This window comes from Anomaloglossus baeobatrachus, chromosome 3 (genome assembly GCF_048569485.1).
Source record: "Anomaloglossus baeobatrachus isolate aAnoBae1 chromosome 3, aAnoBae1.hap1, whole genome shotgun sequence".
Taxonomy (NCBI): domain Eukaryota; kingdom Metazoa; phylum Chordata; class Amphibia; order Anura; family Aromobatidae; genus Anomaloglossus; species Anomaloglossus baeobatrachus.
Genome location: NC_134355.1, coordinates 663376132 through 663394717, shown reverse-complemented (window position 1 = coordinate 663394717; position 18586 = coordinate 663376132). Strand labels below are relative to the sequence as shown.

Here is an 18586-nt window from a genome sequence, read left to right as displayed (position 1 = left end):
TCTGTCTGTCTCTCTCTCTGTCTGTCTCTGTGTCTCTCTCTATCCGTCTCCCCACCGACATCTTATTACCTCACATATAAGCTTCTTATACTATGAATGTATTTTGTTCCTATAGCAACCACTCACAGCTCCTACTAATAACCTGTAGTTCTAGGCTCCATTTACTTTAATGGAGGCATGTTTTTTGGAGAGTAACTGTAAAGCGCGGGGTTACATTTTCCTGTCACAACATAGTCTACAACGTTCCCATTATGTAGATAGGGGCAAAATTGATTGGTAAATTGGAACGCGGGGGTTAAAATTTCGCCTCACAACATAGCCTATGACGCTCTCGGGGTCCAGACGTGTGAGTGTGCAAAATTTTGTGGCTGTAACTGCGACGCTGCAGATGCCAATCCCGGACATACAGTACATACACACATACGTATATACATACACACATTCAGCTTTATATATTAGATGAATAAAATATAGTGCAAATGGGGAAAAAGGCTGAATTAATAGGGTTAGTATATGGGGACCCTGATTTTTTTTCTATTGGACCATATATTGTGGAAAACCCCTTTAATTTCTGCTGTTAATCACTTCTCGCACGGGTGGAATGTTTCAGTGTTAGAGAATGAGACGTTTTATGGGTTGGGCGATCAGTGACTTGTGGGTGAGTCTCGTCAGCTGCTCATGTGATTACTACTGGGTTTAAAGCTCACAATTCCCAGCGAGGACGGAAGAGACGAGTCCCAGCGACCCATGGTGTCCCCTCCACTGGATTAACACCCTGCAAGGAGAAGGTATGGCCCCAATTCTGTATATTAGCTGCATTTTAGGAAGGGTGACGTAGAATCCCGAGTGTTTATGAGCAGAAGGAACTTGATTTGTAAAGCTATGCATGAAATGCAGCAAAACCACAAATAGGACACCCCCTTAAAGGGATATTCCCAGGCTACACATATTCTATAACCTGGTGATATATTCACAGGACCTGCTAGTAATGTATAGTATATGTGGGTATCATCAATGGGATCTGCAATTATCCAAAAAAGCACCACACCGCTGTCATTGAAGAGGTTGTCGAAGTTCAAATTCATTGACATAACAAAAAACTCAGGATGTAATCCACGCCACAACCTCTGGGTGGCGACACATGCACATGTATCATACACATCTCCCAATAAAGCATCACAATAACATGTGCAATAAAATATGGTCACTAATCCTGGAATATGTGGAGTCAAAATAAGTAAGAGATAAGCTCACATCTGTACATATCAGCTAAATTTCTGTCATCAGTTATTGTGAATCGGGAATCTTGTTCTGTCTACTGTACATAGTGGTGTTATCAGTCATTATACAAGAAGGGGAGGAGGTGAGCTGGACATCTATTGTGAATTCTGGATACTTGTAATGCTGCCACCAGGGGGAGCCAGAGCTCTGCAGCAGAAGACACTACACAGAGCAACCAGGAAGTGAATACACAGTGTTCTCATACACTGCCTCACAGCACAGCTGAGAAGCAGAGCTGCAGGGCATGCGAGCAATAGTCAGGCAGGCTGGGTAAAACACCGTACAGGCAGAAGCAGGACCGGAGGAATGAGCAGAAGCGGAGTCAAAGTCAGGCCAAGGTCAGTACCGGAGGAAGCAACCAAGTGGGGAAATAGGAGAGGGGACAGAGGACAGAAGGGACGACCAGGGGACGGAACACAAACAAGGGCCCGGGGGCACAGGAACAGACAGATCAGGATATCACTCACAGGACCAGCAATCACAGGCAAAGCAGTGCTAAGCTTATAGCCGGCGCTGGTTCACTGGAATTGTCAGCTTTTAAGGCATCCAGGGTCCGGAAGTATGGCCCAAGAGAAGGCTCCGCCCCCTAGCCATGTGGACGGGGAGGCGAACCATGACAATACTGTTGCTGTTTACTGAATATAGAAGTGATAGCAGTCATTGTACAGGAGGAGGTGAGCTGTGACATCACCTATTGTAAATGATGGCTTTGTGTTATCTACCGTATATAGAGGTGTTATGAGTTATAAATTTGGATCTTTTACGTGTGTTTTAGTAGTGATATTATATTATATAATAGTATTATATTTCTGAGAAATTAAAAAATGTAAGGAAATTCACTGAAGTCCCCACCTGTACATGCATCACCTTATAAAGCATTTTTTGTAAGGGAGTAGGAACAGCAGAAGACGCACGCAGCTAATATCTTGTAGAAACACATTGGAATCTGCTGGTCAAAGATAATAACTGGGAACTCAATAACAAGATGTGTGTTTCCTCCATCGAAGAGTTTAGAAGAAGCACCGAGTGAGGTGACAATTGTATCACAGTTGCGAAATATAAAAGGCCTGACTATGCCGAGTAGAGGATGCGTTTGATGCAGTACCTCAAAGGTTGTGTGGCAATGCAGTGTGCTTACAGCCACCATTGTCATAGAAGAGTCCGAGAGTGGTCTGATCTTGAGCTATACGTGAGAAGAGATGAAGATCGGTGACCTAAGCTGAGAGGAAGATCCATGACCTGAGCTAAGTAAAGGATCTTGATTGGTGCCAGTAGACGACCCTGACTGGCGCCAGTAGAAGACCCTGATGGCGCCAGTAGAAGACCCTGATTGGCGCCAGTAGAAGACCCTGATTGGCGCCAGTAGAAGACCCTGATTGGCGCCAGTAGAAGACCCTGATTGGCGCCAGTAAAAGACCCTGACTGGCACCAGCAGAAGACCCTGACTGGCACCAGTAGAAGACCCTGACTGGCGCCAGTAGACCATGATTAGAGCCAGTGAAAAAGCCAGACTGGTGTCAGTAGAAGACCCAGACCAGTACCAGTAGAAGACACTAACCAGCACCAGTAAAACAGTGTGACTAGATCCAAACCATTTCCAGGAGATGATCCGACTAACTGAGGGCTGTTCCTCTGAGCCATTGCTTCCTCTCCAGTCATAAAGTACTGTGTGGGGGAAGTTATCATTTAGTATTGGACTGTTTGCACTATAGTCCCTTCTTCTCAGGTGTGTAGATAAATTGAATCAATTAGATTAGAGGGATTGCGACGGAAACTGAGATGACATTGACATATCCATGACAGACAGACTGTGATTATTAACCTAAAAAAGTAGCATCCATTATCTAATCTAGTCTTAGTGGTACTTTGCATGTTGCGACATCGCTACTGCGATATCGTCGGGGTCAAATCGAAAGTGACGCACATCCGGCGCCGGTATCGATGTTGCAACGTATAAAGCCAAGGAGAGAAGATGAACGAGCGTGAAACAGTCAAAAAATCGGTGATATGTGTCACGTCGTTCATTTTCATAATATCGGTGCGTCCGCAGGTACGATGTTTTTTGTTGTTCCTGCAGCTCCACACATTGCTTTGTGTGACACTGCAGGAGCGACAAACATCTCCTTACCTGCGCCCGCCATCCATCGGCAATGCGGAAGGGAGAAGGTGGGCGGGATGTTTACATCCCGCTCATCTCCGCCCCTCCGCTGCTATTGGCCGGCTGCTTAGTGATGTCATGGTGACATTGCTGTGACGCCGAACACACCTCCCCCTTGAAGGAGGGATTCTTCGGCAGTCACAGCAACGTCGCCGACCAGGTAAGTGCGTGTGAAGCTGCCGTAGCGATAAAGTTCGCTACGGCAGCTCGCACTACATATCGCATGTGCGACGGGGGCGGGGCCTATCGTGCTCGGCATCGCTAGCATCGGCTAGCAATGTCGCAGCGTGCAAAGTACCCCTTAGAATAATCAAAGTATACAAATATTGCATTTACAGCTTGTGTAGCTATTGTTGTATATTAAATTGTCTTGTGAATCACCACTGAGTTGCCTTTACTGCGCCATTGAATCTTCAAGACCTGTTTATATTTTATTTTCTTACAGGACTTTACCATGGACCTGATCACTGTTCTTTTGGCCATAGCTGTTATCCTGTTTTTGGCCTTTGCCTTTAGCAAAAACAATGCGCGTTACAGGAATTTTCCCCCTGGACCAACCCCTCTACCAATCATTGGAAATGCACTGACCCTGGACCTATCAAAGCCTCATACAACATTATTGGAGGTAAGATAGAATTACGTTACTGCATAGACAATTATGATCAATTCTTAACATCATTCCTACAGATGGCGGTTTCTATATGGTTTGCTGCCTGGCAATCCAGCGCCAGCTAAAGGGTCAAATTGACAATGAGTTGAGATTTGAACTTGCCTACGGTATTAATTATTTATGTAATTGAGGACATTTATCAAGAACAGTATTTTTATATGCCAGTCTTGAACAAAAGTTCATTATGAGATGTGTACCTCAATAAATTCTGTGCATTTTGTTCCCTCTAATAAATAAAATCTATGCCAGCTACAGTATATTTATGCCAATTTTCCACTCCAAATTAATTTTGTGGCGCCTCCACTCGATAAGCACTGTCTACTTTTCAAGATAAGATGAGGGCAAGGCAAAGTTCTTAAGAAGATAAACATTTTTATGTAAATTTGGTTTGCACAAAAATCACACAGATTCAGAACCAATCATACATACAGCACAAGGCCCATCCAACGTTTTTGTTGGTTGCAATGGTAGGGTCCAGACTCCTGTTAATTATTTATGTAATGAAAGACATTTATCAAGAACAGTATTTTTACATGCCAGTCTTGAACAAAAGTTCATTATGAGATGTGTACCACAATAAATTTTGTGCATTTTGTTCCCTCTAATAAATAAAATCTATGCCAGCTACAGTATAGTTATGTCAATTTTCCATTCCAAATACATTAATTTTGTGGCGCCTCCACTCGATAAGCACTGTCCACTTTTCAATATAAGATAAAGGCAAGGCAAAGTTCTTAAGAAGATAAACATATTTATGTAAATTTGGTTTGCACAAAAATTACACAGATTCAGAACCAATAATACATACAGCACAAGGCACATCTAACGTTTTTGTTGGGTGCAATGGTAGGGTCCAGAGCCATTACCATAAACAAATGACCATGCACTTCAAGTGAACTTTAATTTTTTTATTAATTCCAAATATAATGCCATCCAGTGGATGAAGACATTTCAGTCGATTAGACCTTCCTCAGTTCACTTGCTGGAAGCTTGCAAATCACGTGGGACTCTGACAATAATGTATACAGCGGTGTCTACTGCTTTCAAGGAGTGTACACTCCTTGAAAGCCATGTCACTGCTTGTGGGCTCTAACAGAAAACTATGATCTTTACCATATAATGGCTTGTAAATAGTGATGGGTGGTCCCGAACTGTAAAGTTCAGGGTTCGTACCTAACACATAGTGATCGTGTACACAATCCTGAACACAAGCTTTCCTGGGAAGCTCATGTTATAATTCAGGTCCAGTTTGGGTCCAGAGGTTGAAAAAAAACCCCACATTATTAAAAATATTATGATAATACTTACAGGTCTCTGTCTCCCGGCCACTTTTGCTTCCATGTCCGGTCATTGCTGTACCCCCCGGTGAGCACCACTGACTAAAGTACCTTCCATGACGTCATAGCCATGTGACCAGTCTGGTGTAAATGTTGTACAGACATTTGCTTACAGACTGATCACATGGCTATGATGTCATCAAAGGTCCTCGTAACTGAACCTTGACTGTCACTGTGTGAGTATTGCATCCATATGACTACACACTCTCCTGACAGGAGCGGGTGGCTGCATGTATTTCCATGCAGTTGAGGCGCTCATGTCCAGAGAGTGTCAGTACGTGTGGGGTAATGTCGATGCGAGACTGTATGAGTCATACGCAAGTGGAACTCCGGCCTCAGTGTCAGCCTGCTTCTCACTCTGTATAGACGCTGTCTGCACAGAGTGATGAAGCAGAGCTGACATTGCACTACCTGTGTCAGATTAAGGATTTTTTTTATAATAAAGATGGAGTCTCTAAATTTTTTTTGTTTTATTTCTAATATAAATATTTTTCTCTGTGTTGTGTTTTTCTCTTTTTTTACTGTTTACCAGAAATTCATGGTGGCCATGTCTAATTTGGCATGAGACACCATGAATTTCGGAGCTGAGAATACAAAGCTGGTATTAACCCCCTTATTACCCAGTGTGCCACCACCATCAGGGCCACTGGACGAGCAGGGTATAGCACCTGGAAATGGCGCTAAGAAACAATACGCCATTTCCAGGGGCGGCTGCGGGCTGCGAAGAATCCCAGCCCCCAGCTGCCTGGTTTTACCTGACTGGTGATCAAAATACAGTGGGAGCCCACACATTTCTTTTTATTTATCTTTTTTATTAGAAATAAAACAAAAAAAAAACATTTAGACACTGTCTTTTTTATAAAAAAAATTCTTTAGTCCAATGTAGTCCACAGGTAGAGCATTATCAGCTGTGCTTCATCACTCTGTACAGAGCGAGATGCAGGCTGACAGTGAGGGGATGATTCCACTTGTGTCTCGCATCGGTATCAGCCGGCATGGCCTGAAGCTCTCAGGACAGGAGCGCCTCAGCTGCATGGAAATACATGCAGCCGACCCGCTCCTCTCGGAAAAGTGTGCACCATGCCAGGTGATGTGATGCAACACTTGCACAGTGACAGTCAAAGTTCAGTTAACAGGATATTCTATGACGTCATAGCCATGTGACCAGTCTGTAAACTAATGTGTGTACAACATTCACACCTGACTAGTCACATGGCTGTGAAGTCATGAAAGGTCCTTTGGCAGTGGTGGTTACGCGGGGGCACAGCAATGATTGGACTCAGAAGCAGAAGCGGCCGGGAGACAGAGTCTGCAGGATGCGTAGCGAGACCTGTAAGTATAATGACAATGTTTATTATTAACTATATTCTTTATTTTACACACCCTCCCCGCCCGATCTTATAACTGTAAAGCCCAAGTTCGGTGTTCGGACGCAAGTTCGTGTTATCTCAATCCCGATCTCGATCTTTACAAAACGTTCGGGCGAGGCTCCCGACCCCGAGCATCAGGGGGTCGTCCATCACTACTAGTAAAATTTCCAAATATTTTGGATGAAACCATAAGAATCATTATGGCAAATAAGACTTTGGCACTGGCCTCATTCTACTTAAGTTCTGGATTCCAGTACCGGGGTCAAACTGTTCTGACAATATTGGGTCTAATGAATGACCTTTCTCTTCTTTTTTTCACAGTTGTCAAAGACGTACGGCACAGTCTTTAGCGTGCAGATAGGCTTTGGCAAGCTGGTGGTCCTATGTGGTTACGAAACTATCAAAGATGCTCTAGTCAATCACGCGGACGAATTCTCTGATCGACCAAAAATGGAACTATTTGCCAAAACTACAAAAGATCATGGTAAGTGTTATTCTTCATAAAATTTTTAACACCATCTAATTTTTGGGGGGCCAATTTAAATAATTATCCTGTACTGTACTGTACTGATCAGTTGTGCTTAGGATGTATCATCAATATACCATTGGAGGTCCAAAACCGGGCACTTCCACCGATCAGCTGTTGTCAGCTTCCACTGTAGCTAGATGTGCAAACAATACAGAGCTAGAAGACCAGTGCTCCATAGAGGCCATTTTTGGGTAAGTGAATCTCAACTCTTATTGAAGAAGTGAGCTGCATTCTCTCTAATTCAAATTGTAGGGTACTGCTGTAGTTATTTCATCTTTTCAAATGAAATAGATGTGATACTGAGACTTAAGGCCGCTTTACACGCTATGACATTGCTAGCAATTGCTAGCGATGTCGAGCACTAAAGCACCCGCCCCCATCGTACATGCGATATCGTATGATCGCTGCCGTAGCGAACAGTATCGCTACGGCAGCGTCACATTCATATAACTGCTCTGCGACGTCGCTGTGACCGGCAAACCGCCTCCTTTCTAAGGGGGCGGTTCGTTCAGTGTCACAGCGACGTCACAGCAGCATCACTGAACCGCCGCCCAATAGAAGCGGAGGGGCGGAGATGAGCGGGACGTAACATCCCGCCCACCTCCTTCCTTATGCATTGTGGGCGGCAGTAGGTAAGTTGAGGTTTCTCGTTCCTGCGGCATCACACATAGCGATGTGTGCTGCCGCAGGAGCGACGAACCACTTCGTACATCGAGCAGCAGCGATATTCGAGAATAGGGGGGCATGTCACCGATGAGCGATTTTGACCGTTATCGCTGCGTGTAAAGCCCCCTTTAGTGAGATATCCTTTTCTAAAATACTCGAAGGTTTCAGAGAATCCATAGTTTGAAGATCCAAACATAGGGAAAGCAGAGACTAATCTGGTGCCTTCTCCGGCTGGCATCTCAACATCATGCTCTAGGTGATTGACAGGTCTTTCCCATGTGCTTAGATAGGGATAGATCTGTCAATCAATTGCTGTCTGGTGGAAAGAAACCAGGTGAGAGCGGCAACCAGACTATCTTCGTCAGTCCCATGGGTAGCCAGGGTTTCATTTATGCTACCCATGGGTTGCATGTTCAACTTTTGATCCCCAGCTTCTTGTCTCCTAGTACTCTCAGGAGTGCTCAGAACATTCTGTACCTTCTATCTATCTATCTATCTATCCATCTATCCCTCTATCTATGTATCATCTATCTATCCATCTATCCCTCTATCTATCTATCTATCCATCCATCTATCTATCTATCTATCTATCTATCTATCTATCTATCTATCTATCTATCTATCTATCTATCTATCCCTCTATCTATCTATCTATCTATCTATCTATCTATCTATCTATCTATCTATCTATCCCTCTATCTATCCCTCTATCTATCCCTCTATCTATCCCTCTATCTATCTATCTATCTATCTATCTATCTATATTCCATGTACAGCACACATTGATTTATCCTGCTTCTTCCAGGTGTTATCTTTGCTAATGGAGAGAACTGGAAAGTGATGAGAAGATTTACGCTCTCTACCTTACGAGATTATGGAATGGGGAAGAAGGGCATAGAGCACAAGATCATTGATGAAGCCAGTAGTTTAGTTCAGGCGTTTAAAGATTATAAAGGTGAGAATATAAGAGCTTATGTGATCCTTATCTGTCTGATATAATCTTTTGTAACATGTAAAATAGTGGAGACAATTTTAGGTGATTTTATACAAAGCAAATTGCATATTGTTCAAGCTCTCTAGATTCAGTGAATGCTTAAATATTTAACGCTAATTGGATTTGCATCTAATTGAGTTGCTCATTTTCTGCACTGCATTTGTGATGCCCTGGACTAGCCAGGTAGTCACAGTTAGGCCCTTGCACTACGCCCATCCCCAAATAAGGTGACATCAGCCAACCTACTAAACCCTAGTCACCTCCCTCTGGGTTTGATGTCCACACCAGGGGGGCGGAGCCAGGCGGTTGGCCACGCCCATCTAGGAGTTCACATGCCTAGAGGCAGGAAGACCCACACAGATCAGATCAGTTTTGACAGTGAAGTGTATGGAGGAGTAAAATCTCCTGGGTAGGCGCCCGGGCACTTTGGCTAGGAGGCAGACGGTGGTGGCCATCTGCAGGAGCCGGGAAGACAGCACAATGGAACCATAGGTAGCCGGGACAGGGTAGTGGCCCGCCGGTACCGAACCGGGGAGCCAGCTGGAAACCGGAGCACAAGAGGGGGTACTCAGACCCTGAAACGTGGTTCCGAATCCCGGGTCAGGGGTCCCCTGGACGTGGGGCCTCTGGGAGACTGCCGGGTATGGAACTTTGTACCCGGCCCGTTGTGGGCAATACCCGTACCTGGGCCTGTTTCCAGGACTGGGGAAAAGGGGTGCTGACCTGGTTTTCTTAGAGGCAGCATCAAGGTGCAGGTTTGCTTGGGTGGGCAAGCGGCAGGACCTGGTCTCGTTCCCGTTAATAATAAAAGTGCTCTTTAATGTTTGCAACATTTTGGTAACCTGCCTCCCGTAAAGGGATGATTCCTAAAGTATTCTTATGTAAATAATGTTATTATAATTGTATTGTGTTACTCTTTTTCTTATCATTGCAGTTACAAAATAAACCGGTGGTGGTTGGGCATCCCGTGAACGGTCTGCATTCAACCAAGGGGGAGTGTGACGCCCTGGACTAGCCAGGTAGTCACAGTTAGGGGTACTTTGCACACTACGATATCGCACGTGCGATGTCGGTGGGGTCAAATTGAAAGTGACGCACATCCGGCGTCGCTGTCGATATCGTAGTGTGCAAATCCTTTTACATACGATTAACGAGCGCAAAAGCGTCGTTATCGTATGATCGGTGTAGGGTCCGACATTTCCATAATGCTGCTGCTGCGATGGTACGATGTTGTTCCTCGTTCCAGCAGGCAGGACACATTGCTGTGTGTGAAGCCGGAGGAGCGAGGAACATCTCCTACCTGTGTCCCGGCTGCAATGCGGAAGGAAGAAAGTGGGCGGGATTTTTACATCCCGTTCATCTCCGCCCCTCCGCTCCTATTGGCCGCCTGCCATGTGACGTCGCTGTGATGCCGCACGACCCGCCCCCTTAGTAAGGAGGCGGGTCTCCGGCCAGAGCAACGTGGCAGGGCAGGTGAGTGCATGTGAAGCTGGCGTAGCGATATTATTTGCTACGGCAGCAAACACAAGATATCGCAGCTGCGACGGGGACGGGGACTATCGCGCTCGGCATCGCAAGCATCGGCTTGCGATGTCGTAGTGTGCAAAGTACCCCTTAGAACCTTACACTACACCCATCCCCAAATAAGGTGACAGCAGCCAACCTACAAAACCCTAGTCACCTCCCTCTGGGTTTGATGTCCACACCATGGGGCGGAGCCAGGTGGTTGTCCACGCCCACCTAGGAGTTCACATGCCCAAAGGCAGGAAGACCCAAACAGATCAGTTATGACAGTGAAGTGTGTGGAGGAGTAAAATCTGTTAGTGTCCTGGGTCGGCGCCCGGGCACTTTGGCTAGGAGGCGGATGGTGGTGGCCGTCTGCAGGAGCCGGTGGAACCATAGGTAGGTGGGACAGGGTAGTGGCCCGCCGGTACCGAACTGGGGAGCCAGCTGGAAACCGGAGCACAAGAGGGGATACTCAGACCCTGAAACATGGTCCCGAATCTACCGGACCCCGTTAATTAACTGATTGAGGTCTGGACTTTAGGTCTTTTCCCACCCAAAGTCCCAAAAGAAGGCAACAGCCCACCAATTCTGGATAACGGCCACCGCCAAAGGCCAAGAGATCCAACGGGCCAGCGCCTGCGGGCAAACGGGCTCTCCCGACGTACACGCCGGGGAGCGGCACTCCCGTCGCTGAAGCGCGGCTGTCTATTTCTACAAAAAGGTGCAAGAGAAAAGCGGACACCATCAACCCGTTTGGGGACCAAAGCAACCGGCTGCGGGCACCGACCATCCTCCGTTTGGTTTACCAGAGACTCCTGTGTGTTTGTCAGAGTGAGTACTACTGGGCTCGTGGGCCACGCACCAACACTGCACCACATCAACTGGGTCCCGGGGCCACCACCCCCTGCCCACGGAGGGGTTAACATCACAAGCTGCCCCCAACATCTTCCCTGGGGTGCCCCGTAATCGGCAGCGGTGGTGCCTACATTCACCACGACCCGTGGGTGGCGTCACGAACTCTAATCTAAACAAAAACCCCTCTCAACATGCCAGCCCCTTTCCAGAGCGACGTGACCTCCGGTCCGGAGACGCTCAAGGCACCAGCACACGAGCCCGGATCCGAGCGGCTCGGCTGCAGCCGAGCGTGGGGCGGTACACATTTGCTGTTTTGCCTGAATTTCTCTGAAAACAGGATTGAGACTAATCCCTGACAAACCCATAGACTGCAATGGCACCAACGGAATTCAAGTTAGTTAATTAAATCAGTTAGATGGATTCACAACCGGCTTAATGACCGTGCACAACGAGTAATACTGAATGGCTACACATCAACCTGGAGAAGTCAAAAGCGGAGGCTGCAAGGCTCTATCCAGGGGCCAGTGCTGTTTAATATCTTTATAAATGATCTGGATAATGGAATTACTGTGGAACTCATAAAATTTGTAGTAGATAATATTAAGATAGGAGGAGTAGCCAACACTAGAGAGGAAAGAGTGTATTCGGAAGGATCTAGACACTCGAACAATAGGCCGAGGAGAACAGTATGGTTTTAAAAGGGGCAAATGTAAAGTCCTACATCTGGGTAAAAGAAATGTAAAAAGCATGTATAGTATGGGAGGAATAGAACTAGGTGATAGCACCTGGGAAAAGGACTTGGGCATAAATAGTGGATCCCAGATTTAACATGAGCCAACAATGCGGAGCTGCAGCTAAAAAGGCCAACAAAATTTTGGGATGTAACAAGACAAGCATTGAATCTAGATCAAGATAGGTCATTATTCCCTTATACTCTGCCCTGGTCAGACCCCACCTGGAATAATGTCTAAAGTTCTGGGTGCCCCAATTCAAGAAAGACATCGATATATGGGAAGGAGTCTTGCGAGGATAATTTGCATATTCCCAGTGCCTTCTGGGATAAGTGAAGAGTCACCGCGAGCTCAAGGAGAACCGGGTTTTGGCCGTTACAGCCGGAAGGAAGACTTCTGAAAACTTTTAGCCTGTCTTCTTCATTGTGAGCGTGAGTGAGCAAAGTGTGAGGAAAAGTAAGTGTGAGTAGAATTGTTTGTATTTAGTTGTTTAATTACTTAACATTTGTTTAGTGCTATCCCCATTAGAAAATGTGTTCCACTATTGCTAATGCGATCCAGTGTACATCTTGTCTCATGTATGCAGTCCTTGAAAAGCCGTTCGAGGGTGCATACTGTTGTTCGAGATGTGAGCAAGTTGCACGTTTGGAAGCCCAGATACTGGATCTAAATGAGCAGCTGGCAACTCTGAGATGCATTAGCAATATGGAAAGGAGTGTGCTGCTCACTGAGCAGCAGCTTGCTGGGTCAGATGTGGGGGAGGATCGTAGTAGGGAGCGGCAGGACGGTGAGGTAGGTAGCTGGGTGACAGTTAGAAAGGGGGGTAAAGGGAAAAGTGCTAGGAAGGCTAGTCCTGAACTGACACACCCCAATAGGTTTGCAAACTTGGCAGATGAGGGGGATGTCATTACAGGGGTAGCATTGCTGCAGCAAGGCATGACCTCTGAACACCAGAGGAGTGTCTGCTCCAGTAAGGGGGGGAATAGGAGTGCAGGGCAGGCAAGACAGGTACTGGTAGTGGGGGACTCAATTATTAGGGGGACAGATAGGGCAATCTGTCACAAAGACAGGGATCACCGAACAGTGTGTTGTCTTCCTGGCGCCCGAGTTCGGCACATCACTGATCGGGTTGACAGATTACTGGGAGGGGCTGTGGAGGACCCAGCGGTCATTGTACACATTGGCACAAATGACAAAGTTAGAGGTAGGTGGAAGGTCCTTAAAGATGATTTCAGGGAATTAGGTTGTAAGCTTAAAGCATGGACCTCAAAGGTGGTATTTTCGGAAATACTACCTGTGCCACGAGCCACACCAGAGAGGCAAAGAGAGATCAGGGAGGTTAACAGGTGGCTCAGGAATTGGTGTAGGAAAGAGGGTTTTGGGTTCCTGGAGAATTGGGCCGACTTTTCAGTTGGCTACAGATTCTATGCTAGGGATGGGCTGCATCTTAATGGGGAAGGTGCAGCTCTGCTGGGGCAGAAAATGGCTAGAAGGTTGGAGGAGTGTTTAAACTAAAAATGGGGGGCGAGGGTATTCACTTTATAGAAGGGGAATGTAGTGCAGATAGTGACCAGGGCACAAGTAATGAAATTGGGGGTGGTACGGGGGGAAGGGTTAGGACAGTTAATACAGTAAGCAGGAATACAGGTACAGAGTCATACGTAACGTGCATGTACACTAATGCCCGAAGCCTCACAAATAAGGTGGAGGAATTAGAATTAATATTGTTGGAAGAAAATTATGATATAGTGGGGATATCAGAGACATGGCTGGATGAGAGCTATGACTGGGCTGTTAATTTACAGGGTTATAGCCTATTCAGGAATGACCGTACAAATAAGCGAGGGGGAGGTGTGTGTCTATATGTAAAATCATCCTTAAAACCCATCCTGCGTGACAACATATGTGAGGGTACTGAGAATGTAGAGTCCCTATGGGTGGAGATAAGGGGGGGAGGAGAATGAATAATAAAATACTGATAGGGGTGTGTTATAAGACGCCGAATATTATGGAAGAGGTAGAGAATCTCCTCATAAAGCAAATTGATAAAGCAGCGAGTCTCGGAGAGGTAATTATTATGGGGGACTTTAACTATCCTGATATAAATTGGGGAACAGAAACTTGCAGTTCCAGCAAAGGAAATAGATTTTTGATAACAATGAAAGATAATTACCTTTCACAAATGGTACAGGACCCCACAAGAGGGGGAGCACTACTAGACCTTGTACTAACCAATAGGCCAGACCGCATATTAAATATACAAGTTGGGGGTTACTTGGGGAATAGTGATCACAAAATAATAAGTTTTCATGTATTCTTTAGTAAGATGTCTAGTAGAGGGGCTACAAGGACACTAAACTTCAGGAAAGCAAATTTTAAACGGTTGAGAGATGATCTTAGTGCAATAAACTGGGATGATGTACTAAGTAATAAAAGTACACAAAGCAAATGGGAGACTTTTATGAGCATCCTGAATAGGGCTTGTGCAGAAAATATACCCTATGGGAACAAACATGCTAGAAATAGGAGGAAACCCCTATGGCTAAATAGAGCTGTAAGGGAAGCAATAAAAGAAAAACAGAAAGCCTTAAAAGAATTAAAGAGGGTAGGTAGTGATGAGGCATTATATAATTATAGAAAATTAAATAAAATATGTAAAAAGCAAATTAAGTTAGCTAAGTTTGAGACAGAGAGACTCATTGCGAGAGAAAGTAAAAATAATCCTAAAATATTCTTTAACTACATAAACAGTAAAAAACTAAAAAGCGATAGTGTTGGCCCCCTTAAAAATAGTTTTGGTGAAATGGTGGAAGGGGATGAGGGTAAAGCCAACCTGCTGAATGACTTTTTTTCTACGGTTTTTATACAAGAAAATGCCATGGCAGATGACATGACCAGTGATACCATAAATTCACCCTTGAATATTACCTGCTTAACCCAGCAGGAAGTACGCCGCCGCCTCGAAATCACTAAGGTTGACAAATCTCCGGGCCCGGATGGCATACACCCCAGAGTACTACAGGAATTGAGTTCTGTGATAGATAGACCATTATTTTTAATCTTCTCAGATTCCTTAATAACAGGGTCAGTACCACAGGACTGGCGCATAGCAAATGTGGTGCCAATATTCAAAAAGGGGACAAAAACTGAGCCGGGAAATTATAGGCCGGTAAGTTTAACCTCTACGGTTGGTAAAATCCTTGAGGGTTTCTTGAGAGATGCTATACTGGAGTATCTCAAGAAAAATAACTTTATGACAGAGTATCAACATGGGTTTATGAGGGATCGATCCTGTCAAACTAATTTGATCGGCTTCTATGAAGAGGTAAGTTCAAGCCTGGACCAGGGAAATGCAGTGGATGTTGTGTATATGGACTTTTCAAAAGCTTTTGATACGGTGCCACACAAAAGGTTGGTACATAAAATGAGAATAATGGGGATAGGGGAAAATATGTGTAACTGGGTTAAAAACTGGCTCAGTGATAGGAAACAAAGGGTGGTTATTAATGGTACGTACTCGGGCTGGGTCTCAGTTCATAGTGGGGTACCACAGGGGTCAGTATTGGGCCCGCTTCTTTTCAACATATTTATAAATGACCTTGTTGGGGGCATGCGGAGTAGAATTTCAATATTTGCAGATGATACTAAACTCTGCAGGGTAATCAATACAGAGGAGGATAATTTTATATTACAGGAAGATTTATGTAAATTGGAGGATTGGGCTGAGAAGTGGCAATTGAAGTTTAATGTAGATAAATGTAAGGTCATGCACTTGGGTAGAGGAAATAACATTTATGATTATGTACTTAATTGTAGAACACTGGGTAAAACAGACACAGAAAAAGACTTGGGTGTATGGGTGGATGGTAAACTTCACTTTAGTGGACAGTGTCAGGCAGCTGCTGCCAGGGCTAATAAAATAATGGGAGGAATTAAAAGAGGTATAAGTGTTCATGAAAAAAATATAGTTCTACCTCTGTACAAGTCACTAGTGCGACCGCACTTAGAATATTGTGTACAATTCTGGTCACCGATATATAAGAAGGACATAGCTGAACTGGAGAGGGTGCAGAGAAGAGCCACCAAGATTAGGAATGGGTGGGCTGCAATACCAAGACAGGTTATTAAACTTGGGGTTATTTAGTTTGGAAAAACGAAGGCTTAGGGGGGATCCAATCACAATGTATAAATATATGAGAGGACAGTACGGAGACCTTTCCAAAGATCTTTTTACACCTAGGCCTGCGACTGGAACACGGGGGCATCCGCTACGTCTTGAGGAAAGAAGGTTTAATCATAATCACAGACGAGGATTCTTTACTGTACGAGCAGTGAGACTGTGGAACTCTCTGCTGCATGATGTTGTAATGAGTGATTCACTACTAACATTTAAGCAGAGCCTGGATGCCTTTCTTGAAAAATTTAATATTACCAGTTATGTATATTAGATTTTATGACAGGGTATTGATCCAGGGAACTAGTCTGATTGCCGGATGTGGACTCAGGAAGGAATTTTTTCCCCATTGGAACTTGTTTGCCACATTGGGGTTTTTTTTGCCTTCCTCTGGATCAACATGTTAGGCTACGGGTTGAACTAGATGGACTTAGAGTCTCCCTTCAACCTTAAAAACTATGATACTATGATACTATGATACTATGATATAGGAGCAAGTTCAGAGAAGGGCAACCAAGATGGTAGAAGGTCTGCAAACCATGTCCTATGAAGACCGGCTAAAAGAACTAGGGATGTTTAGTTTGAAAAAGAGAAGGCTGAGAGGAGACTTAATAGTGGTCTACAAATATCTGAAAGACAATCAGTGCAGAGGGAACTACTAGTGATGAGCGAGTACTAAAAAGCTCGGGTGCTCGAAGCTCGGGCCGAGCCTCCCAAGATACTCGTGTACTCGGCCCGAGCAACGAGCCCAATGTTATCCTATGGGAGACCCGAGTATTTTTGTGAAATGACCTCCCGGCAGCATGGAGAAACCCTAAAAATGTCACAAAAGTCTCAGAAGAGTGCTCAAATGACATGGCAACAGCATGGGGAAGACCCCTTGAAGCATTTATCACTCAAAAGTCACAGCTGTGAACAATTTTGTCCGCGTTTTACGCCATTTTTACGGACTCACCAGAAAACCTTCCAAAATGACCCCAAAATGATTTTTCATGGCGGAAATGTTAAGGGCACATACCCAATAGTGAGATAGAGCTGGTGTATGTTACTTTTTGAGATCAATACATGAAAGATTTTACGTGAAAACATTGTGTGGCACTCCGATGTCCCTGAGAAGAGACGTACATGAAGGCCTCTTGAGTCTAATGTGCCCATTTTGAGGAAGTGAGTCTTTGTAGTATTTTCCTTTGCCAGGGCAGTCCTAAATTGTGAGGTTCACCAATGCCCCTGCATACAGACGTGCATGAGGGCCTGTAAACCTGAAGTGCCCATTGGAAGGAAGTGGGTGTATTATAGTATAGCCCTTAGGCAGGGAAGCCAAACATTGGGAGGCTCCACGTTGTCCCTGGATAGAGACGTGCATGAAGGCCTGTAAACCTGAAGTGCCCATTGGAAGGAAGTGGGTGTATTATAGTATAGCCCTTAGGCAGGGAAGCCAAACATTGGGAGGCTCCACGTTGTCCCTGGATAGAGACGTGCATGAAGGCCTGTAAACCTGAAGTGCCCATTGGAAGGAAGTGGGTGTATTATAGTATAGCCCTTAGGCAGGGAAGCCAAACATTGGGAGGCTCCACGTTGTCCCTGGATAGAGACGTGCATGAAGGCCTGTAAACCTGAAGTGCCCATTGGAAGGAAGTGGGTGTATTATAGTATAGCCCTTAGGCAGGGAAGCCAAACATTGGGAGGCTCCACGTTGTCCCTGGATAGAGACGTGCATGAAGGCCTGTAAACCTGAAGTGCCCATTGGAAGGAAGTGGGTGTATTATAGTATAGCCCTTAGGCAGGGAAGCCAAACATTGGGAGGCTCCACGTTGTCCCTGGATAGAGACGTGCATGAAGGCCTGTAAACCTGAAGTGCCCATTGGAAGGAAGTGGGTGTATTATAGTATAGCCCTTAGGCAGGGAAGCCAAACATTGGGAGGCTCCACGTTGTCCCTGGATAGAGACGTGCATGAAGGCCTGTAAACCTGAAGTGCCCATTGGAAGGAAGTGGGTGTATTATAGTATAGCCCTTAGGCAGGGAAGCCAAACATTGGGAGGCTCCACGTTGTCCCTGGATAGAGACGTGCATGAAGGCCTGTAAACCTGAAGTGCCCATTGGAAGGAAGTGGGTGTATTATAGTATAGCCCTTAGGCAGGGAAGCCAAACATTGGGAGGCTCCACGTTGTCCCTGGATAGAGACGTGCATGAAGGCCTGTAAACCTGAAGTGCCCATTGGAAGGAAGTGGGTGTATTATAGTATAGCCCTTAGGCAGGGAAGCCAAACATTGGGAGGCTCCACGTTGTCCCTGGATAGAGACGTGCATGAAGGCCT

General features: G+C 45.4%; 1 protein-coding gene across 1 annotated transcript in view; it reads left to right on the top strand.

The window, feature by feature from the left end:
* Positions 1-706: 706 nt before the first annotated feature.
* The window catches only part of LOC142297016 (cytochrome P450 2K1-like), a 57947-nt gene continuing 40067 nt past the window's right edge, over positions 707-18586 (top strand). The window contains exons 1-4 of the mRNA XM_075341225.1: positions 707-788; positions 3885-4064; positions 7138-7300; positions 8817-8966. Coding sequence (XP_075197340.1) covers positions 3894-4064; positions 7138-7300; positions 8817-8966 — 484 coding nt within the window. The 5' untranslated portion in view covers positions 707-788; positions 3885-3893. The remainder of the gene's footprint in view (positions 789-3884; positions 4065-7137; positions 7301-8816; positions 8967-18586) is intronic.